Below are 22827 nucleotides of genomic sequence, written 5' to 3' on the forward strand. Positions count from 1 at the left end.
TTTTCTATCCTTTCTGGTTCACCCAGGCTGAAGTCCTGGCATTCAGAGTAATACCTAAGTGCTTCTGGGATATATAGCGTGAAGAAATTCTTGTGACTCAAACTGTTCTGCTCTTTGAGCTCTTCACCTACCTACAGCAGAGCGACAATAATAAATGGTCAATTGAGACACAAATTTGAAAAACAGTTTCATTTACTGCTAGAAGGCGCCCTGCAAACCGCGACGGGAAGAGAACTTCAAAACACAAAATGCTGCGAAAAAAAAACCAATGAATAAATCAAGGCAAAACAAAAGCTGGTACATTTCTTTGCGAAGCTAGATCATGAAATTTCCGATGCGACGTCTTTGTAGGACGTAAACACACGACGACGACTGATTTCCTGACAAACTGGGCAATACGAGATAACATGAATTATGCAACAACACGAAATAACGCACACAGCCTCAAGTAATCTATATACTGTATTTCCTTGAATAGGCGCCCACCCCTCGGCCATCCAAACTTCAAATGCGCTGGAATTTTTCTTGTTGATGAAGGGGCGTCTCTGGGTGTGCCACCTTAAAGTACAGCCTAATGACTATGACCATATAAAGAGTTTAAAAACACAGAATTGCTGAGTTATACTGCACTTTTGGGTGTGCCACCTGAAAGTACAGCCTATTGACTATGATCAGAGAAAGAGTGTAAAAGTACAAAAAATGCTGGGTTACACTGCACTTTTGGGTGTGCCACCTTAAAGTACAGACTACTGACTACGATCATATAAAGAATTTAAAAATACAGAACTGCTGGGTTATACTGCACTTTTGGGTGTGCCACCTTAAAGTACAGACTACTGACTACAATCATATAAAGAATTTAAAAATACAGAAATGCTGGGTTATACTGCACTTTTGGGTGTGCCACCTTAAAGTACAGCCTATTGACTACAACCATAGAAAGAGTCTAAAAGTACAAAAAATACTAGGTTACACTGCACTTTTGGGTGTGCCACCTTAACGTACAGACTACTGACTACAATCATATAAAGAGTTTAAAAATAGAGAAATACTGGGCTATACAGCACTTTTGGGTGTGCCACCTTAAAGTACAGCCTTTTGACTACAATCCTAGAAAGAGTGTAAAAATACAAAAATGCTGGGTTATACTGCACTTTTGGGTGTGCCACCTTAAAAGTACAGCCTATTGAATATGATCATAGAAAGAGTGTAAAAATACAATAATGCTGGGTTACACTGCACTTTTGGGTGTGCCACCTGAAAGTACAGACTACTGACTACGATCATACAAAGAGTTTAAAAATACAGAATTGCTGGGTTATACTGCACTCTTGGGTGTGCCACCTTAAAGTACAGCCTATTGACTACGATCATAGAAAGAGTGTAAAAATACAAAAATGCTGGGTTATACTGCACTTTTGGGTGTGCCACCTGAAAGTACAGCCTATTGACTATGATCAGAAAAAGAGTAAAAAAGTACAAAAAATGCTGGGTTAAACTGCACTTTTGGGTGTGCCACCTTGAAGTACAGACTACTGACTATGATCATATAAAGAATTTAAAAATACAGAATTGCTGGGTTATACTGCACTTTTGGGTGTGCCACCTTAAAGTACAGACTAGACTACCATCATATAAAGAATTTAAAAATACAGAAATGCTGGGTTATACTGCACTTTTGGGTGTGCCACCTTAAAGTACAGCCTATTTACTACAATCATAGAAAGAGTGTAAAAGTACAAAAAAATGCTGGATTACACTGCACTTTTGGGTGTGCTTCCTTAAGGTACAGACTACTGACTACAATCATATAAAGAGTTTAAAAATAGAGAAATGCTGGGTTATACAGCACTTTTGGGTGTGCCACCTTAAAGTACAGCCTTTTGACTACGATCCTGGAAAGAGTGTAAAAATACAAAAATGCTGGGTTATACTGCACTTTTGGGTGTGCCACCTTAAAGTACAGCCTATTGAATATGATCATAGAAAGAGTGTAAAAATACAATAATGCTGGGTTACACTGCACTTTTGGGTGTGCCACCTTAAAGTACAGACTACTGACTACAATCATAGAAAGAGTGTAAAAATACAAAAATACTGGGTTATACTGTACCTTGGGTGTGCCACCTTAAAGTACAGTCTACTAAATAAGATCATAGAAAGAGTGTAAAAATACAAAAATGCTGGGTTATACTGCACTTTAGGGTGTGCCACCTAAAGTACAGACTTCTACATACGATTAATAGGAAAGGTAATAAATACTAAATACTAAATAAGAAAGGTACCTAGTGCATACTGTGAAATTGAAAAGGAAGCAAGTACTTACAAATGGTGCCCATTTCAAAAGCGCTCTCCGATGAAACATCTGGGCGCTGCACAATATAAACCACACCTCACAAATTTAAGAAAAATAAACAAGAACTGTTGAATCACAAGTGAAGGTACTTGCCAATGCCACCTCTGGTATCAAAGACTTGCATCAACACGGGACTGACAAAATGTAACACAGTTAAGAATAAAATTCTTAGCTGTGTTTACATCTGTGTAGGAGAGCTTCAATTTGTCCAGCAGAAGGGAGAATCCCACAATCTCTTCCAGGTTTTGAAGAGTTTCAAATTCTGTTGGACCTGAAATGTGTTTTATCACAATGGGAAAAATAATAGATATACCCACAAAGTGAATCAATTGACCACTCACGCACCTGACATAGAGCTAACATGAACATTCTGCTTTGAAAAGCAGACTCCTGACCACTCTTCTTCTTAACAGAAATTCTATCACCATAAAAAGACTCTGGGCCAAAGCTCTTCAGGGCTTGATTGGCTTCTGGAAGTGAACCAATCTTGTAGGCAATCAGACCAATGGATGCAAGCAACTGCTCTGTATTGCGCATCTCCATATGTACTGCACACAACTGAATGCTAGTAAGCTCTTCATCAAGGAGAAAAAGGAGATCATCCCGGATTCCAGTTGATCTGCAAATTATGGATAACAATGGTGCATTTACAATAATTATATTGTAAATGGGTACCCCAAGAGGAGCAGAGATGGCATAGTGGTGAGAGCAATCGCCTCCCACCACTGTGGCCCGGGTTCAATTCTCGAACCTGGCGTCACGTGTGGGTTGAGTTTGTTGGTTCTCATCCTTGCTCTGCGGGTTTTTCTCTGGGTCCTTCGGTTTTCCTCCCTCCGCAAAAACCAACGTTCCAAGTGTGTCCCCAATTAGCTTCAAGCTAAATACCCCTGACACATTCTTAAAGTTTATTATTATTATTATTATTTATAAATAAAAGATAAATAGTCTTATGAATATCATGGCGATAAATAAATGGTGGAAGGTGGCTGCTCTTACCAGTGCATCAACTTTGGTACCCAAAAGGCCTCAAGCACTTCCTACATAAGCCTGTGCATTATATAATGATCATGAAAGGCTAAACTTAAAGTATACCTGCCTATGTTACACTTGCTTTGTAGGCATTCTAGGCAGGTTTCATCTAGGGCCACTTCATGACATTTGCAACCCTAATGGGAAATGAAATTACCTCAAAATAAATTAATATTATCTTACAAAATTTTGTGGTTGCATTATTAGAGAAGACTGTAGCTTGTGTATTGTAACTGATGAACTACAACTAAAAAATGCTCATTGATCCACATGTACACCAACACAAATACTAACCCTGCATTGCATATAAAGCAGAATTCTACATCTACCCCTCGACCACTAAGTTGAAAATCAAGATCCCCTTTCTTTACCAAAAGAAGGATCAGTGTTTTGTAGTCCAATGAAACTAAGATATGACAAAAAAAACAACAGCAATAAAGAATTATGATATGACATACCCCTGGTACATGTAGAAAATTAACTTATTGTTTAAAATAATGGTCACTGATAATGAAAAAAAAAACCCTCAATTAAGTTTCTAAAAAGAAAGTCAGCATCCTCCCTTTTAAAAAGATTAAGGTTAATGTTCTTGCAAATAACTTTTATGTAACAAAATGATAGAAACATCTTACCATCAAATTCTACATTGAACTTCATGCCATCAACAAAAATTCCTTGGTTCTTGATGATTCTCTTTTGTTCATTTAGATCCTTTAAAAGTACCTTCAGGCTTTCCCTATCAAAATAACATTAGGCATGAACACAACCGATGAAACTTGTTGTTTATTCAGAGCTTATGTTGGGGTAATGTTCTTATAATGCAAAAGGATTTGCAGTTTTTTTCCTCTTTCTGTTTAATTCATAATGTGTGGGTATTTTGGGTGTGTGTGTGTGTGTGTGTATTTGTGTGTACTACATTTGTCAGATCTTAGAGCCAGTACTGGAAATTCAGTCAACAATACAACTATGAAAACTGTAACATATGTTCTATAAAACTATAAGCTTTCAGTAACGAAAGCTTTATGAGAAAGTGTCTCTACTGTGCAAATTAAAAACTTTGTAACCACGTCAAGCAAAGGAGAAAAAGTATTTTAGTAACATGATATAATAGAAATTAATGATGAACCTGTTTTCTTTACAATTGGCAATGGCCAGTGGGTAAACAGACTTTGCACCCTGTATGTTGTAAACAGGGTTAAGATGGGGAACCAGACCTACCAACACCTGATTTCTACCTGATCATAAAAAAATGATAATAGAAATGGTTATTATTTCATTTTCATTCAAGGGAACAAAAATTATGCACAACCACACACTTAATCCGAGATAAGGTATTGTTTTATAATTTATGGCAGCAGACTTAAACCTGACAGTCAGTATTTACCACAAAAGGGTCTTCCATCTATCTTCATCAGAAGTTTGAGAGTTAGTGAGCACACATTATGCAGCCTTTGCTCACGGACAATCAACTCCAAAACAGGAAACAAATCCACCTGATAACCTTGTAAAGGAGAAGGCACCTTTTTCACAGCCATGTATTCTTTACAAACTCCAAAGATCACTTTTTTGGCCGCCTTCATTTGGTTAAGGTTCAACAATATTGGTGTGTCAGAGGATTTCTAAAACGGAAGCCAAAGAAAGAAACCAAAAGAAAAATTAAAACAAGAAAATTAACATGAAAAATACATCTGATATAACTGAGGTTTAAAAAAATTAGCTATTATCATAGTAATAGTAAATAATAATGAGACTTGCACTTCTTCTACCACTTTCAAGCATTAAATTTGTTACTGTGGAACTGCTTCCAAGTTGGGATAAATTAAATCTGAGTGCAGACATATCCTTTCCAAAAGAAGCCTCTTAAGATTGATAACTAATGACAGACCTTACTTACCCCTGTCCTTCCAAGTTTGGTGATATCGATTACAGCTTGCCAAGTATTACCAGATACCCTTGCCTTGGTCTTGAAATATAATAGCACCCAATCTGGAACTCGGAGGCTTTCCACGTATAAGGAAAATGTTTCATCACCAACAAGCTCTTCCACCGTCCGTTTAACTCCTTTCTTTAGGGCCACGTCCTCCACAATCTCATTTAAAATAGCCTTGGCCTCAGGATCGCCAAAAGCACACATGCTGGAAAGCACCGTTGATAAATTTTCTCGGCTCCTTTCACAAATGCCTTGTGCATCTTAGAGAACGCGGCTCCCCCTTTTCTTAATAAGGAAAGTCTTTTCTGGGGTCTCCAAATCACTCCTTTCAGAAATCTCCTTTAGATTAGGAGAGCTAAGACTGCCACTGTTTGGAGGAGTCAAATAAAACGAGACAGGCATTTCTTTCGTACTAGGAGGAGTGTTGAATTGAGGGGTCATTGTAAGGCGCCGAGCTGCACGTGGTCGCTCGCAATTCAAGTCGTTGCCGTCTCCCTTGAGGGAACTCAAATCCAAGCCATTCAAAAATTCTTTAACTTTTTAAATCGCGGCGGATCCTCCTTCTTCAGAACCTCCTTTTTTCCTCAGAATAACCGATACAAGCCCAAAAGACGAGCAAACAACTTCAAATGCGCTGGAATTTTTCTTGTTGACGAAGGGGCGCCCATCGAGAAGCCGAAGTTTGTCGCTTTCAATTCGGCAGAAATCTTCTGGAAAAGTTGTCACGATCGGCGATCGCTTAAAATATTGCAGAGGAGTAATTCCACAAAATTCTCTTGTGAGCACATACCAGTAATTATCCTCGCTTAATGCATCACTGACGACGCGAGAGAAGGTCGAAAAACCTCTCCTTGGCGCCATTTTTGGGGAAAATAACTAAGAAAACTACATGCACACAAAGCAATCTGGGAAAAAAAAAAAACATTGTCCAGATCCAAAACCAGACACCGTCCAGATCCAACCGAAAGGGGCGCTAACGATATTAACCATGCAAACGCTGACATAAAAACCACATATTTAATGGGATTAGAACGCCTGGGGAGTTTGATGTGTACTTCCAGTGCAGACGATTTGCGTCCCCTCATGCACTCATTACGAATATACTTGGATAATTTTGAGTGAATTTCGATCCCGGCACAACCGATGAATGAAACTACTCTCATAAAAAAAAAACCGAGGAAATTATCCTTTTTGTAAATGGTGGCCTACGAAATAATTAATTTTTTTGGTATAAGCGTCTACATGCAGTAAGCACACAGTCTTCGACAGAAAATTTATTTGTGAGGAGAATATTTTCTTGAAGGCAAGTGTCTGCTTGTCTACCTAAAGAGGGCACTTTATAATCCGTTGGGGTTTTAAATTGCTAAATTATTCCAAATCTTTGCTCTTCCCTTAAGCCTGCTCAGATACGGAACGCGACCAAGCCTGCGAACATGGTCATCACTTTCCGCTTACGTAAAAGACCTACGCTCTAACCTGTAAGCAGGCTCTCATCAGTGCTACTGTACAATCATCTCGTTAGCTGCTCCAGCGCTCAGGTAGTAAAACAGGGTAAAAAAGCAGGTGTTGTGCGGCCTACGACCGCGGTGCATTATTTTCACAGATTTCCAACATGGCGGTCTTACTGCATGTTGAGGCGTTTCGAAGAGGAAAGTTCAAGTCCAGTTTTTTTCCTAATGCCAAGCTATGCGGACTAGAAAATGGGAATTGGAATATCAACCCTTCCTAAATAACTTGAGACTACTGAGTTTTCGATATACAATTCACATTTTTGTATTTTTTAATAAGAAAGAGAGGACCTTTTGCCGAGATTCATATCTCTGTGTATCCCACTCCATTCTTTTTTGCTATTCCTCCCTTCTCCTTGACCGAAAAGGAACACCTAATTATTCGCTATAGATAGGAATAGCCATTGAGTGCATCACATCTCAGCGCACCTCTTGCTATTTCCCCGAAAACTGCGTTTGAAGCTGTCACAAAACTCAATCCAGTTTCGTGGTTACTCGTTTCTTTACTGACTCAAATTGATTTACATGATAATAATTACATTAGCACTGACGCAACAGAATAATATCATTCAGTCTTAAGATTAAATACATACTCTACCACCAAAGAAAAATATCATTGTGGATTATACTTTTTTAATACCTAAATAAACTTGGTAGATCTATTTTGGAAACGTAAACCGTGACTATAGTAGGCGCCCCGTGCATAAACTACACACTAAACGGTATTTCTGTTCCAGTCTGGTAAAAAAAAAAAATATATAAACAGCCTTAAAGAAGATACTACGTCGACAAGGCTTTTACGGAAGCGAACCGAATCAGTTTTATACCAGAACATATTAAAAAAAAAACCTTGGCTTCAAAGGTTAACTTTCGTTTTAGGTATTCGGGTAAGAAGAAAGAAAACTAAAACCCGAGGAAATTTCTAAAATAGATAAAGTGCAGTGCATTGCAAAATATGAACCAAAAACAGTTTAAACTTGTCAAGTTATTCTTGGCTAGGTGACTTTGTTATCAGGTCCCTATGTTCTTTTCTATCTTCTCTAAAGGCTAACTACTAATCTTTTGTCTCTACAATCCGGCTTTCAGGAACTCATCTCATTTAGGAGCTTTACGCAGCTGTTCCCCGACGATTTTCCATCAATGCCTCTTGTTCTAACACTGAGTGGGCAAGATCTTCATGGATGGCCTTCGCACGATCTCTTAAAGCCATCAGCGTCTTCAGCTTTTGTTCGGCATCACTGGTTTGGAATTCTCGAAATCGTCCTGGAAGAGGCTTCTTTTCGTCCATCGGTCTTGTCTTTGATGAATCGCTTCCTTGATTTTCTGGATTTTGATTGTCTACGAGACCTTTGGGTCCTGTGTAGAAAATTCTTTTGTACAATCGGTCTGGGACTTCAGTATCACCTTGGGATGATCTGCCTTTGGGTCCTGTGTAGAAAATTCTTTTGTACATTCGGTCTGGGACTTCAGTATCATCTAGGAATGAGCCAGGATCTCCTCTAGGTGCCTATTACGGTGACCAAAATAAACCATGCCGTCAAATTTTTACTTTGATTCAAATGATTCTTTAAAGGCAAGCGAAGTAGGACTTTAAAACTTAAATTTGCCCACCTGGGAAATAAAATTCTAAATTTCGAGAGAGCTAAGGCCAGTTAAAAGTTGTTGAGATGTCTACGAACTAAGGTTTAAAAAAATTTTGAGACTAAACGAAAGGTCAAAAACGAAGTTTTGTTTTTTAATTCTCCCATCCAAGTGGGCCCTGTCTAATAGGACTCAACTTCATTATTACAGTGGAAACTGTGACAATCAGAGTTCCTCTCGCAGTCTTGGCCACATTTTCCCTTATAGGCTTGGCTACATTTCCTCTTATAGGCTTAGCTATATTTCCCCTTGCAGGCTTGGCTACATTTCCCCTTATAGGCTTGGCTACATTTCTTCTTATAGGCTTGGCTACATTTCCCCTTATAGGCTTGGCTACATTTCCCCTTATAAGCTTGGCTACATTTCCCCTTGTAGGCTCGGCTACATTTGCCCTTATAGGCTTGGCTGCATTTCTCCTTGTAGGTTTGGCTATATTTCCCCTTGCAGGCTTGGCTACATTTACTTGTAGATATTAGTCTAAATATTTATTACTAAACCGAAATCAGCTAAGATCTATATACATAGGCCTAATCACAATGTCAGGAAATTTTTTTGGAGAAATTGAGAAGCATCTGGGGGGAAGCAGAAAAATGTAGAGATCTCTAGCAAAACCTGTAAATACCAAGGAACAGCTAAAAAGATGCTTTTAAAATACTTCATTGTTACTTTTCTACTTAGATGGAGGCGCGGTGACCTCATAGTTGGTGCGCTCGACTAATGGGCCACTAGGCTCGTAAACAGACTTTACCTTTTTACTTTTCTGCTTAAGGAAAGAGTAAGCGACGAGAGTAGTTTTTAATTTTTCTTCTTCATAGTGCATTGAGTTTATTTCAAAGAACATCAGGGATCTCCGGTGTATTTACTTGGGGTGTGGCCAATAAGAGAATCAGTTGCCGGACAATCGATAGGGACTTGTGAGACTAACTACCGGTACTCGTAACAGTAATGATCGATATTAGCCCGGTATAGCTGGATTTCGATTACATGTTATGCGAGAAGCTGTATTATACGCGCATTTTGATTGGTGGCTTCATCGTGGTCTCTTATAACATAGTGCGTTCAAGTCTTACGTAAAACCTAAATAGCCATTATGGTGAACTGTACACACAGTTTGATTGATTCTCGCCAAGATATCACAGACTTTTAATATTCTCCTCTTCTTGCTTATGAACAGAGACATAAATGGCGTCACTATTAACAACGTTCTGCTTTTTTTTCTTTTTTTTTTTCTTTTTTTATCATATAAAACAAATAGAATCCATGTTGTCGTGGGTCTATAGACAATGGTAGATCAAAGATGTCAAAACATGGTAAGAATATCAGGAACAACTCAGCTGCGCCTTGTCAATTAACTATGGTCTTGGGTGCCACTTTTTCGGTCTTACCACAATTGGACGTCATCAGTTTTTCGGTGTCACCCACATAAATTATTTCCTTCAGCCCTCGGTTTCGGGCAAATAAAGATTTGGGCGCCCGTAACAATCGATGATGTGACACTTCACCTGGTACAATAGTTGTTGAATATTTGGTTATGCTCTGTTGCTTAACTTTCGAATAAAAATACTGGCTAAGTTTGTTTTTATTTCCGAAATTACTGGCAGACTCATCAATATCGCAAAGGTTTATTAAATCAGCTTTTGAATATGTTTAATATATGATTTCGTAATGTAAGTAATGTGGTTAACTTGTTTTTCAGAAGTCGTTACTGAGCTTCATGGTTCACACTTAAATCTTCGTCAGTATTTAACAACTTTTGTTATTCGGAAGTAGAAGTTGCGATTCGTGTGGTATAATTTGTTTCAGGCAGGTTGTTGGATCACCAAGGAACAAAGACCGTCGAATTCGGTACTCATTTTGTATCCAGTCGATGATCACTATCAGTTCGATTTTAAAGTCCAGCCTGACATGGTTACATGTAATATTGGTCAAAGCGTTTGTTATTCAAACGGTTACAAGCCTAGGAATGTTTGCATATTGAGTCAAACATAAAAAAATGATGTGGGAAGTTAATCATTATTGGCAGTTAACGGACTTTATGACCTTAAAAAAGTTATTTTTCTCCTGTACATAATAAGAGAGGTGAAACAATTGCTTTTGGCTGAAATGAAATTTCCGTGCACTCATTAATAAGCATAGTTTATTCATGATTTTGTCTTGTTAATGCAATCTTTTTTTTCTCTCTTTTCGTGTATCTGAAAGCATTGCCGTTTGATGCATGCAATATTTTTCAACTAGCATTCTTTTAGCATATTATTTCTTTTACATACCGTATATTGATAAAATGAAAAGTTATACGTGGCTATCAAAATAACGGTTATTTGTTTTTGACATGAATTGTTTACTTTATCAAAAAAAAATTGCCGTAATTCTTATTTACATTTGAATGTGTTTAACGGCCCAGACAGACTAGACAAACAAATCAATAAGTCTTCAGTCCATATTTCATCCATTTCGTCACATTCAAATTGGAGCCACTTCATTTGAATTTTAACTGTCCTGGATTTGAAAGTTCATTCTGTGATCTGATTCATGAAAATATTCTTGAATGATATATTGTCAATTTTTCCTTTTCGACGGCATTTTTTTCCTTCTAAGACAATACATGATATTGCCTTGAATTATAACCATTATGGATAATTGCCAAAGTATCAAGCGAATATTAAAAGCAACAGAGAGTCAATAAGTAGATATTCGCGTGATCGATTACGGCGACGAAGAGAAAAGTACATTGCTAACATTTAACCGTTTTAGTTAAAAATTATATTGCATTAGTCAGTTACCTAGTTATTTATTCTGTACTCACTATAGCGAATATCTGAAGCTTTTATGCACGAGAAATATCATTAATGGACTCTTGAAAGTGACTTCATGATAAAGGTGATAAAATCAATCGTAGTACTTCGCACGGCTTTCATTCCTCGTGGGAAACAAATTCGTAAATTTCTACAATATAAGAACAACTGCTGTTATCTGGTATGAGAAGAATTCAGAACGTGGTCGAAATCTGAAAGGGCAGTAGGAAAAAATTGCTCACTAAACACAGACGAGCCACAGGCAGCATGTCGTGTTTTTTCTAGAGAGTGTTGCATTGTTTATTTGCCACGATCTGTTTTCTTTCAAAACAAATCTTTACTCCTCTTAAAAGCAGCCTTGACGCATTTATGTTATCGCAGCGTTGGAGAACGTTCTTAGCCGCTTTTCAAAACCGAATTTTTAATTTCCCGCTCTCTGCTTTTCAAACTTCGCCAAGCCCACCCGCGAGCAATTCAAATTCGTAAGATTTGAATTCTGGATGACCGGTAAAGCCCTGTGCAAATACTAGCAGCGTCATTGACGCTTAACCCATACAAACAAAAGGCGAAATAATATTGTAGGAGATGCTTGCTTTTAGGATTACAATTTCTGAAACTTCTTTCGAGTGAGCTCCTCTTTCATTCGTATGGCAAAAACACTACCGCAACATGAATTTCTAGCTGGAGTTTAAAACTTTAAGCTAATTTTAATAACAGTAGATTAGACCCCTTTACATTTAACTGTAGTCTTGATCGAACTTTTGTTTAATCTTTAAACAAATGCAAATTAACTGATCCTGTACAGAAGGAAATAGAGGTTCCTATTCTCTAACGGTCCATGGAAAATTCTCTCCTTCAAAACAACGTTATGCTACATATACGAATAAAAAAATAATTTGGCCTTTATTGATGGCGTGCATACCTCTTCATACTGCCGGACAAACGGCAAGTTGCTCTTTCTTAATTCGTTCTCTTGTTGTTTATCTGTGTTCACTGAAGTAAATGTAAAGAAATTCGTTTGAAATGAATGAAAGACAAGAAACGCAAACTGCTGAGATAAAAAAATTGAAAATAACCGAAATGAGAGATATTTTAGAAGAAAGTAGCTTACCTGGACCACAAGTCGTAAGTTGGAGACCAGCAGAGACAAGAACGACCAGAAACAGCCACGCGAAGTTACCCCGATGCATTTTGGCGGTGAAATGGAGATTTGAATTGGTGTAACGGGTTATAAATTTTGAATTAGATAAGATCTTTGAAATACAATATCCCTGGTGACAAGCGGAAATGTTCAGTGAATGAACCAATCTCAAACAGAAGCGCTTGTGGGTAAACTGCTCGATCAGTCAAGATAGGTGAGCATGTCAAACGAAACTGCCAATTTCTTGACCAATTTCTCTTTTTATATGGTATTTAAACAATTGTGTAGAGGTATGAAGTATATCTTTTAAAAAAGAGAAATTTCTGGTTACCACGGAGACAAAAAACACAGGACGAGAATAGAGCTTTATGATTCGTCACGGTTGCGTAACTCAGTAAATGTTGTTCAATGTACATTATTCCGCTGGAAAACTCTTTTTTATTTCAAGCACCTCAAACTATTCAAAAGATCAGAAATGTCCAATTAAAGAAAAGACAGAATCTAAACTGGTCTATGCCGGCCGAGTGTTGTGCTCTTCAACATTCTTTAGATTCGCCGTCATCAACTGTAGAGTATATTTTTACTGAGAGCAATCAAGCAGAAAAATACCCGGAGAGTTGTGAACCAAAACAGCGGTTCCCGTTTTGTCAATAAGGGAAGCTTTAAGCAGATCACACAAGAGCCGATTTTAATGAAATGGTATCTAACGGTTTCATCGATTGAGGTCAGTTTTATTTTTAGCTTTTTATTTCTTCAACGGTTTTTTCCACTTTGGTAGGACAAAACACTTGATTGGGTCGGAGACTGCCTTTCCACCGCTTATAATTAATTAGGCGCGTGCGGTAGCCGTGGGACAAATGTATGGACTAAGCCTTGCGTGAAACCATTAAACTGAACAAGTAACTCATTTTATATTCAGCCTTTCCTTTAAGGAAAATTCCTGAGTTGAATGTTTTGCTTCTTTTATATTTCCCACAAACTAGTTGATTATGTCTCCAACTGAACCGACAGATATGAGACTGCGCAGGTTCTAAACCATGGCCCGAGCGTGCAATTTAGCAAACAACTTATCAAGTATGGGAAATCTCGCCAAGAGATGATTAAAAAGAAAACAAAAAACAAAAAACTAGCATGAATAACAAGAAGTTCGTATCAATCATTATTTCTTGACTGCAGAACAACGTTCGCGAAAACAACAATTATACTGCCACCCCATAAGACTGGCGAACAATGGTGTGTCGACGTCAAAGTCGTATGGTTAATTTCTAGCCTTAGACTGTTTTTCCGTTATGAGGCGTAATTGAGACAAGGCGGAAAGTCAGTTAGCGTCCTATGCACCGCCCTTTTTGTCCCGTATATTCATTCAAGTTAACGTTTGAAGCTTGTTTTGCAGCTCACGAATTGTGTACGATTCTCCAGTTGTTGCACGTTTGGAAATTGGAACTCGATTATGTCTGGCATGCTTTAAATGCAGTGAGCTGTAAATTAACTGCTCGTAGCTAATTTACAGGGGGAAGACACGTATTTAGCGGTAAATTAACACGTCAATGGTTCCTCATTTAAATGCCACAAAGCTAGCGGCAACAAGATTCAGGCGCCGTATGATATCAACAGAAAGAAGAATCAGTGGAAAAAATGAAAAAAACTAGAAAACATCGACATCGAAGAAGGGTGTATATTTGTGTGCGTGTATGTGTGTGTGCGTGTATGTGTGTGCGTGTATGTGTGTGTGCGTGTATGTGTGTGTGCGTGTATATGCGTGTGTTATGAGCAGATTCTTTTTGATAGCATGCTGAAAGGCGAGAAGACGAGTAAACTGATAGAGAGGTCACAACTGCGTTATCGCTAAAAACACGAGGAACAAAATTTGCAGCAGATTTCGTTTAGTTTTACTCTGACTTCCTTTAATCCCGAGATGATCCGTAATAAAAAATATGCGACCAAAAACGATGCAAATATTCCGTCATTTTACCGAACGACTTGGAATGTCCTTATAAATAGGAAAGAGGACCCGAAAATTTAAAAAAAGGAACTGAAAGCTAGCTTAGTAATAAGCTGAATATCGACTAGAACTGTAATCTTCTGCGCTACTTTTGAAAAGAAAAAATCCAACTTAGTCACAAATTTGGTAAAAGATGGTAACTTCTGCCGGGTAGGGGTTTGTCGAAAATGAATCCTTTAACGGATTGGAGATTCATCTTGCAGAAGAATCTTATGTAAAGCTGTTGTTTAAAGTTTTCTTTTTTATCGTATAAATGCATAAGTCCTTTTTATCTCCCGGTTCGAACAGTATCATCTGAGCTTTGGTCGCTCAGCTATCATACATGATTACGTTAATGAAAGTTCACTTAAGCCGCTGACATTGATTACTGATGACTCACTCTCCGTGCACGCTTCTTTTCAACTTTACAAAATGGCGGACTTTTATCTTCGCTACTACGTCGGACACAAAGGAAAATTTGGCCACGAGTTTTTAGAATTCGAATTCCGACCTGAAGGTAAGGAAATTATCCAATCTTTTAGCGTCTTTATAGTAAAGTTTCTCAGGCTTTTGTTCTATTTTTAGGAAAACTTCGATATGCAAACAACTCGAACTACAAGAATGATGTGATGATTCGCAAAGAGGTAAGCTATAGCTGATCATGAATCCGACGAATTCCGTGATTATCATAAGAAGCGACTGTTTTCTTCAAAAGAGACATCGGTTCGTTGATCTTAAAAAGAGCTCAGTAGCTTAGCTGTTTTGACATGTATTATCCAGGGGAAAACCTGTAGGGACGTACAGACACTCAGAAAACCAAGTCTTGTGCTTCTTGTCTAATGGTTTGTCAAGGTGTTTTATATTAAGAGACTTGATTGATTGCAAACCAATCAAAATGACCAGAGAAGTTTTGCAGTGTCTTGAGCGACAGTTTTGTGTGAGGTAGAGGGTTTCCTAATGTGATACTGAAGGAGAGAGACGCTCAGCAATGATGAAAGCAACCAACATGATGAAAAAAATGTCCAGTTAATTGGCAGACTGCTTACAAGGCTGATAAATCTTTGTTAAAAACCAAGATTGTTCCTTTTTTACCACTTTCCTTCTGTTTATTGTCTATGAAATATTTTTTTTCATCTAAGGCATTTGTACACAAGGCTGTTATGGATGAACTTAAAAGGATAATCGAAGACAGTGAGGTTTGTAATTCTGTCTAATTTTCCACCCGATGGCCTCTCTAATGATCAGTGTTTCCATCCTTCCTTCATAATATATTGATTAGTTGGGTATGCTACAGATGCTATAATTTATTTTTGATGAGTTTTTATTCCTTTGCATCTCCCAAATGCAGATACTGAAAGAAGATGACACCCTTTGGCCCCAGCCAGACCGAGTTGGTAGACAGGTAGGATTTTTTTAAATTTGTGGATAGTAAGAGATGTCGATGAAAATAACTCCAGCATCAATGCTTTTCCATATTCTATATCAAAATCTTTTAATTTATCTGCAGGAACTTGAAATAGTCATGGATAATCAGCATATTTCATTCACAACTTCCAAGATTGGATCTCTTGTGGATGTCAACCAGTGCAAGTATGTGCATTCATTTTTTATATAAACAGACTTCATCATCTACCCTGCTAAAAGGCTAAAGCTAACGCTTGAAATATCAGCTATAGAAACTCTTTAAGGTGGCTTATTTGACCAAGTTATCTTGTAGTTATAAATGTTTGTTTTGTTGAGGCAATGCAGAGTTGGTTTACTTTGCTTTGTTACAAGTCTCAATTTAATTTTTTTGATTTCTTGATTCTAGAGGAATCAACCAATATTGGCTTGAAAACTACACGAGTGATATTCTGTACTATCCTGGGTTAACAAATTAGAAAATTATTGTGTTTTGGAAATTATTTAAACTAAAGTGGTAAGAATCAGTAGAAGGTATCTTCATCTTGTGAACTTGGGTTGTTTGATCAAATAATTAACTTGTATCTTCACTTATGACATATCTGCCACAAACGTTAAGATTTAATTTGCAGTTTTTATTTTGTTGTCTTACAGAGACCCTGATGGCTTAAGAAGTTTTTATTACTTGGTTCAAGACCTCAAGTGTATGGTGTTTTCTCTAATTGGTCTTCACTTCAAGATCAAACCAATCTAAATGTTTTCTCAAATTGTGTTATCCACAACTTCACAGCCATATCTTTGTTTCTTAATTTGATCTTTCTTTGGTACATACTGTCAACTTGACAGTTTAATTGTTGATCAGAATCTTTTGTAGATTTTGAAGCTTGCTCCTCTTTTCTATGTTGTTATTTTCTAAAGGTACATCAAATGAATCTACTTTTAGAGTCAAAACGTAGGTACACTTATTTTAGAAATTAGATGCAATAATCACCTTCATCAATTTTTTTGACTGTACCCTTGTGTTTTTTATTTGAGACCACAATTAAATGCTTTTCTGTATAAATAAACCCTTATCTTTTGCTGTGTACATAGGCATTAAAAAACTGGATCTTTTGTTAGTATGGTCACAGCATCAATAGATTTTATTTTTATTTACAAAGTATTTAATTTGTTTCGTTTGCGAGGCAGGGAGCATAGGACAGGGTTCGTACAGGTCATGGAAAACCTGGAAATTCATGGAATTTCAAAATTTCATTTTCCAAGCCTGGAAAGTCATGAAATTTAGGTGTGGGTCAGGGAAAGTCATGGAAAATCAATATGCTCTCTATGAGTGAAAGGCAATAAGACCCAAAGTTGAAAAGTTAACTGATGAGTCCAAAAATCAGATTTAATTTCATTCGAAATAAACAGAAGCACGCATTGTGAGAATGTTTGCAAACAGGTCATGGAATCTTTCAAAAGGTCATGGAAGAAGTCGTGGAATTTTAACAGGTCAAAAGTGTATGAACCCTGTTGGAGAATATGAGCATGTGAAATATGGAAGAGGGATGAGAAAAGCATGAGATGAGGGAATCCTAAGAGTGACCAAAAACAGAATTGTTGAGAACTGTTGAATCATTCATTAAGATCTTGAGAATTGAGGAAATGATCGCCAACCTAAGAAGCTTTGATCGTTGAAAAAAAGTTCTACGTGTGTCAGTACCAAAGGAAATTTATTACATAACCAAAGTAAAGCGCGCGCTCTGATTGGTCAGTTTAGCGTCCCCCGTTTGCCCATGGGTGTACGCTGCTAACGTGAGCAAATGCAAAGACTATTTTTCCGCGCGCGCTTGTTTTTTCTGGTCACGTAAGATTTGTTAAATAAAAGGGAACTCTTTAGCTACAATGTATCAATGTTATGTTATAAAACAAATGGTAAACACCACAGCGTACACTATTGAGTTATGGGTGCATTTGGGAGGTTTGCTAAGCCCTCAAGAAGCTAGAGTCGCTCTCGGCTATCGCCTCGAGCGACTCTTACGCTTCTTTCGTGCTTAGCAACCTCCCGCGTGCATCCCATAACTCAATAGTGTACGCTGTGGTGTTTACCATTTGTAAAGTGTAGAGAAGAGTGTGGCGTGCGCGTAAACGGTGGAAGCAGCAGGAAGTGAGGATATGAAGGCCAATACTGGAGAGAAAAGCAGGATTGACATTTGTTCATTTGCAATTTATTTTATAATCAAAGGCTGGAAATAAAGTCAAAGGTGTTGGAGATTCTCATTACTTTGTTTTCCCACCTCCGTTAAATTGAAACAAGTAAAGTATATTATTTTATTTTCGTTAAGCAAAGTTAGTCCATCATTAAACATCTTTGTTCCCTGAAACCAGCTTCTAATTATGCCCTTCGCTTGTTTACTGAATGTGTCAGTGTTTGTTCCAACAGATAACTCTTCACTTATGTAGCTCCTGTCTATTTGAATTAGCTGCCAGTCGGTTCGAGATTGTATCAGCTTTGCCATTTCTGAACCACTTAAAATATTTCTTTTGAGTAAAGTACTTAGTATATGAATAGTATTTAATGTACAGCTGTTTAAAAGATTTCCTTTCCAGTATCTTCGCCATGTAAATTCTTTATTGTTCTCATTCTAATTATTCTTGTTCTCATTTGATAGCGGTGTGGTTGATTGGCGTACAGTAGAGCGTTTTATACATAATGCAGCAGGGTCAAAGTCCCCTGCTGGCTGTCCCAATTAAAATTTGAAGAAAGATCTCCCGCTCATGCTCATTCTGAGCCAATCAGGTAAAACTTGATTTCCTGTTAGTTTGATATCCTTAGCAAATAGTAACGTTAATTAGTCTGTAGGGTATCAATGCAACCCGTTAGGCGTAAACACCGCGAAAGTGCGATCTTCTAATACAACAAATGCATAACGCTTACTGAATGCGTGTGATACTTTTCAAAACTATGACAGGCTTGGGGAAGTTAGCCGTGTTCTTCGGATTTTTTTTGTTGCTAATTTTAAAAGAATCGGCGAAGGGTGGATCCAAACAATCGAGCCAACATCATGGTGAGCAGATATAATCCCTGATATTTTAAAACCGAATGTTGAACGATTCAAAAGCTTCTCTGAAAGTAATTCCAGTTTAAGTTACGATTCTAAATCGTTAGGGAACGCTTGATGATTCTTGCAAATATTTTGTTAATCTACTTTAAAAATGATTAAACTTGAATTTATTTAACCCTTCGCAACACGATTTCTGCGAGCGAAGTTTTTCTTGAAATCTACTGTACTAACGTAAAGAAACTTCCAACAATTCTTTACAAAAGTAAACCAGTCTATGCAAAGTAATTTGGTAATATCAACTAAGTTGAAATTGTAAATTGGCCACCGTAAAGAGTTAAAAAGCTGACGCGGTTTCGAGCGTTAGCCCTTCGTCAGAGTGAAACTTACCCACTCTATGCAAAAATTATTACTTAGTTTTCGATTTGGGCCTCACCAGAAAGGTATTTTCGAGGATAAAATAATTACTTGCTTTTCTTCTGTCTGTTCACAAGCAGCTAGATCGATTCGTGTGGGGAAAAACTCAATATCATAATATTCAAGTTCACATTATTTCAAAGCATCCAAGAGAAGCTAAGATGTTCATTAAGAATCAAGAATTGAATAATGACAATTTGACTTGCCAAAAATGAAAGTCAAATTTCCCTCTTTAATTTTTAATGCGCAAAACATTAAGCTGTTTCGTGGAAAAACCTTGTATCAGACCTTCAATCTACTGTTGGAAAAACTTAGACACCTATACAAGAATTTGAGTGCGCTTTTACGAATGTGTTACCCGCGTCCCTACCCAGTTTAATCCATAGTCATTACTACTAGCGGAGCCCTCACGTGGCTGAACGAGTGGCCATAGAAACAAGAACTTCTTCTCTTAATCTTCAAATTCTGACAACTTACTAAGAATACAGTTAAAGTTACATTTTTCAGTTCCGTTTAGTTTAAGAGGTTATGTGAGACAGCAACTATCATTTGAGTGAAAAATTATATTTCGTTTGACTTTTTTTTTTGAACAGGTGGTGCGCATTCAAACCCAACAAACGACTACTCAGGTGTGCGTAATGACTCAGTTTCGCATAGGAAAATCTTTTCAGTCAAGTTTATTCGGAGCGGGTTAGTGTGGCAGGAGGAATTTAAAGACAAGAACAGCAAGGAATTCAGCGAAATTTCAAAGCAGATAGAAAGAGAATTAAATAACCACAGCTCGTTTAAACAAAACCCCGAGATCCTCGCCTGGAATGTCTCGAGACTGGAGCCGGATGCGGACGAAAAAGAAGTCATCATTAACTTACGCGTGCGCACTACCCCGAACATGTCACATGACGAACTGACGAAAATAGTGTCAGCCAGTAACATGAACATCACCCTTTTTGATGAGAAGGAGTTACATCTTGCAACCACATCGATCTTGCCAGAGACAAGCACGTCAATTTTGGCAACTTTGTCGGCTTCAGTCACTCCTCAGATCACATCGCAAACACTGGACGCGCCAACAGCACAGACAACATCATCGATGTCAACCACACCCCGATTGACCAAAACACGTTTTTCACTTGAGACGGCTTCAGCGAGTTCATTAATCAGCCCATCATTTTCCGAAATGTTGGTGACAAGCTCAGAGGCGAATGTAACAGAAGAAAGCCCTGCTGTAGATGACTCAACTGAGAGTGTCCCAACTGAAAGGTCACCAATTAAAACGCAACCAACAGTACCGAAAGATTCCGTCAAGTTTGTAGTCTCAATGAAAGTGGGCTCTTACCATTACACACCGGAAATGGCAAATCCAGAAAGCTCCGTTTTCAAGAAGGTAGCCAGAGAAGTAGAAAACATACTTTACGAAGAGTTATGCGTGACTGAGAACTTACTGGACTGCATCGCTGTTGAAGTGTTCAAGCTTGCGAAAGGCAGTGTGATTATATCGTATAACATCCATATGACCTCTTCGACCAAATACAAACAGTCGGACGTGAATGATGTCATCACTGAGTCGGCGAATGGTGGTCAGCTGGGACATTTAAAAGTGAGCGATGTAGAGGTGAAACAAAGAGAAAAAGTAGAAGAGGACGAGGAGGGCGATAATTCATCGTCGCGTGTATTCATTTACGTTCTCTGTGGAGTCGGTGCCTTACTGGTAATTGCCGTGATTATAACTGCCATTTCTAAGGTGAGAAAATACATAATATGTTGTTATCTAAATCAAAATGATAATATCATCCATGCCGCTGATTTCACATTATTTGACATCTGCTGAGGATACTTTACTTCCCGCATATATGATAACGCTATTATTTTCTTCCTGTTCTAGTACTCGAGCCGAAGAAAGAACCAAGTTCACGAGATTCCCTCCAATAATGACAACTCGAGCCGTTAATCATTTCACAATGCATCTTTTTCAAAATGTGATCAATGAATAAATGCAACCTTTTAATGAATTTTCCGGTTTTTTAGTTTGTTGTTGTAATTAAGACTGAACTATTTATATCGAAGTATAGTAAGACAAAAATCAAAGAGATTTGATTCTGTAGATACACAGTTAGGGTGAGGTGCTCTTAATAGCAAACACAGAGGCAAAGAACCTGCCATTGTCAACTTAGTACACATTCTCCGGCAGGAGCATGACACTAAATTGCAGAATTCACAGACCCGGCCCGCAGTTGCTGATCAATCGACAAAGAAAAGAAATTTCTGCTGTCTTCGTTTTGAAGTTTATTGCCCGATGGTAACGACAATCACCGCTGCTCATTTCGTAACACTGCACATAAACAAATACTACACTACAACTTGCTTTCATCTTACCTAGCCGGTTGCTAGGAGGGAAGCTGGGCTGGGCCGGGTCGGGTCGGGTCGGGTCGGGTCGGGTCGGGTCTGGTCGGGTCGGTACCGAGTCGATCCGTACGGACACGGACCCAAGCCTCCCTCTTCTTTCCCTCCTCCGCTGCTGTCGCGACGCACCTATCGCACGCACTTCGTTTTAACAACTTACGACACTGACATCTCCAACACTGTTGTTATTAACGGAGTGCAATTTTTTGTCATTTTCTTGGATGAAATTTTTATTACATACCTTTGAAGACCATGGGGTAGTTGATGTATATAGTAAGATTTCCTCTTCGTCAAGCCGCAATAAACAATAGCTGGATCTTGTCCAAAGATTCTTACATTTCTCAGAGAGATTTCATGGATAAAACTGATGAACAAAGCAACATAATGTATGTTGCACCGGTGTCATTCAGAAGAATAAAGTTACTCCTTCTCCCTTTACACCCTAACATCAGTATGCATATTCTCCATACTGTTCTCCATACATTTCCTGAGGTGCTGACAAGGAGAATTTGTTAAACAATCAAGAGCTTACTTAGTTGGTGATCGTTTCATTTATTCTCGTGACCTACATGTTTCATTCTGGAGTGAGATTGAAAGAAGAAATTAGGATGATGCTAGTCACTGGCCGGCTCAGGAGTTATTTGTTAATTTTCCAGCTAGCGTACAGTTTTGCTTGGGCGGCGTCAGTGTTTGAAAGGGGTTCGGTGTTTGATCAAGAAAATACGTTAACGGTGAAACAATTGTCCGCTCCTTCTAATATGGACTGACCTCAATGTTCATATCGGGTGTCAGATTCCAAGGATTTCATCGTGATTACGGGGCAATTCATGTTTTCTGCAGTTACACTTTGTGCGCGTTATTAACTAAGCGTGAGGTCAAGATGGCTGGATATTGGCCGAGTTCTTTTTTCGCATTTTTATGGACCGAGACGACGTCGAGGTCCTTACAAATGTGAAAAAGGAACGAGGCTAATATCCAGCCATCTTGATTGAACAAGATTGGTTAATAAAGGATTTATTACATTGCAAAAAGATTTCGCTATATCAAGAATTAAACATGACTTGTTTAGTTCGAGAGCCGAGAAAGAAAGCTATCTGTGTTTGTAGCTTATCATCCTGCCCGCTCAGATAGCCAATCAGAACACAAGATTCGCTTCATCTTGCCCACGGGCGCTGCGAGCGATGTAATAA

The 22827-nt window shown here is 38.2% G+C and overlaps 3 protein-coding genes and 1 pseudogene across 5 annotated transcripts; 2 read left to right on the forward strand and 2 right to left on the reverse strand.

Annotated features, from left to right (window-relative positions):
* Nucleotides 1–170: 170 nt before the first annotated feature.
* Nucleotides 171–6398, reverse strand: LOC148741438 (uncharacterized; annotated as a pseudogene). The gene is made up of 8 exons (XR_016001816.1): nucleotides 5280–6398; nucleotides 4770–5004; nucleotides 4512–4620; nucleotides 4018–4121; nucleotides 3676–3791; nucleotides 3449–3522; nucleotides 2702–2975; nucleotides 171–2627 (listed from the first exon to the last, which is right to left on the reverse strand). The product of XR_016001816.1 is annotated as an uncharacterized LOC148741438 (transcript).
* Nucleotides 6399–7306: 908 nt separating this feature from the next.
* Nucleotides 7307–12662, reverse strand: LOC111338051 (uncharacterized). The gene is made up of 3 exons (XM_022944456.2): nucleotides 12368–12662; nucleotides 12179–12249; nucleotides 7307–8330 (listed from the first exon to the last, which is right to left on the reverse strand). Exons 1-3 carry the CDS (start codon nucleotides 12444–12446, stop codon nucleotides 7932–7934), a joined length of 549 nt encoding a protein of 182 aa, XP_022800191.2. The 5' UTR covers nucleotides 12447–12662; the 3' UTR covers nucleotides 7307–7931.
* A 2080-nt stretch (nucleotides 12663–14742) lies between these two features.
* On the forward strand, nucleotides 14743–16902 carry LOC111338027 (protein mago nashi homolog). The gene is made up of 6 exons (XM_022944430.2): nucleotides 14743–14895; nucleotides 14964–15022; nucleotides 15518–15574; nucleotides 15727–15780; nucleotides 15886–15968; nucleotides 16434–16902. Exons 1-6 carry the CDS (start codon nucleotides 14811–14813, stop codon nucleotides 16531–16533), a joined length of 438 nt encoding a protein of 145 aa, XP_022800165.2. The 5' UTR covers nucleotides 14743–14810; the 3' UTR covers nucleotides 16534–16902.
* A 150-nt stretch (nucleotides 16903–17052) lies between these two features.
* Nucleotides 17053–21246, forward strand: LOC111338050 (uncharacterized). Of its 2 annotated transcripts, none has more exons than XM_022944455.2 (3): nucleotides 17053–18826; nucleotides 19831–20978; nucleotides 21120–21246. In XM_022944455.2, exons 1-3 carry the CDS (start codon nucleotides 18700–18702, stop codon nucleotides 21183–21185), a joined length of 1341 nt encoding a protein of 446 aa, XP_022800190.2. In that variant the 5' UTR covers nucleotides 17053–18699; the 3' UTR covers nucleotides 21186–21246. The 2 variants fall into 2 exon arrangements, with proteins under 2 accessions (XP_022800190.2, XP_088617334.1); XM_088761208.1 differs by having other exon boundaries at nucleotides 17053–18558.
* Nucleotides 21247–22827: the final 1581 nt, after the last annotated feature.

This window comes from Stylophora pistillata, chromosome 1 (assembly GCF_964205215.1).
Source record: "Stylophora pistillata chromosome 1, jaStyPist1.2, whole genome shotgun sequence".
In the NCBI taxonomy this organism is placed as follows: domain Eukaryota; kingdom Metazoa; phylum Cnidaria; class Anthozoa; order Scleractinia; family Pocilloporidae; genus Stylophora; species Stylophora pistillata.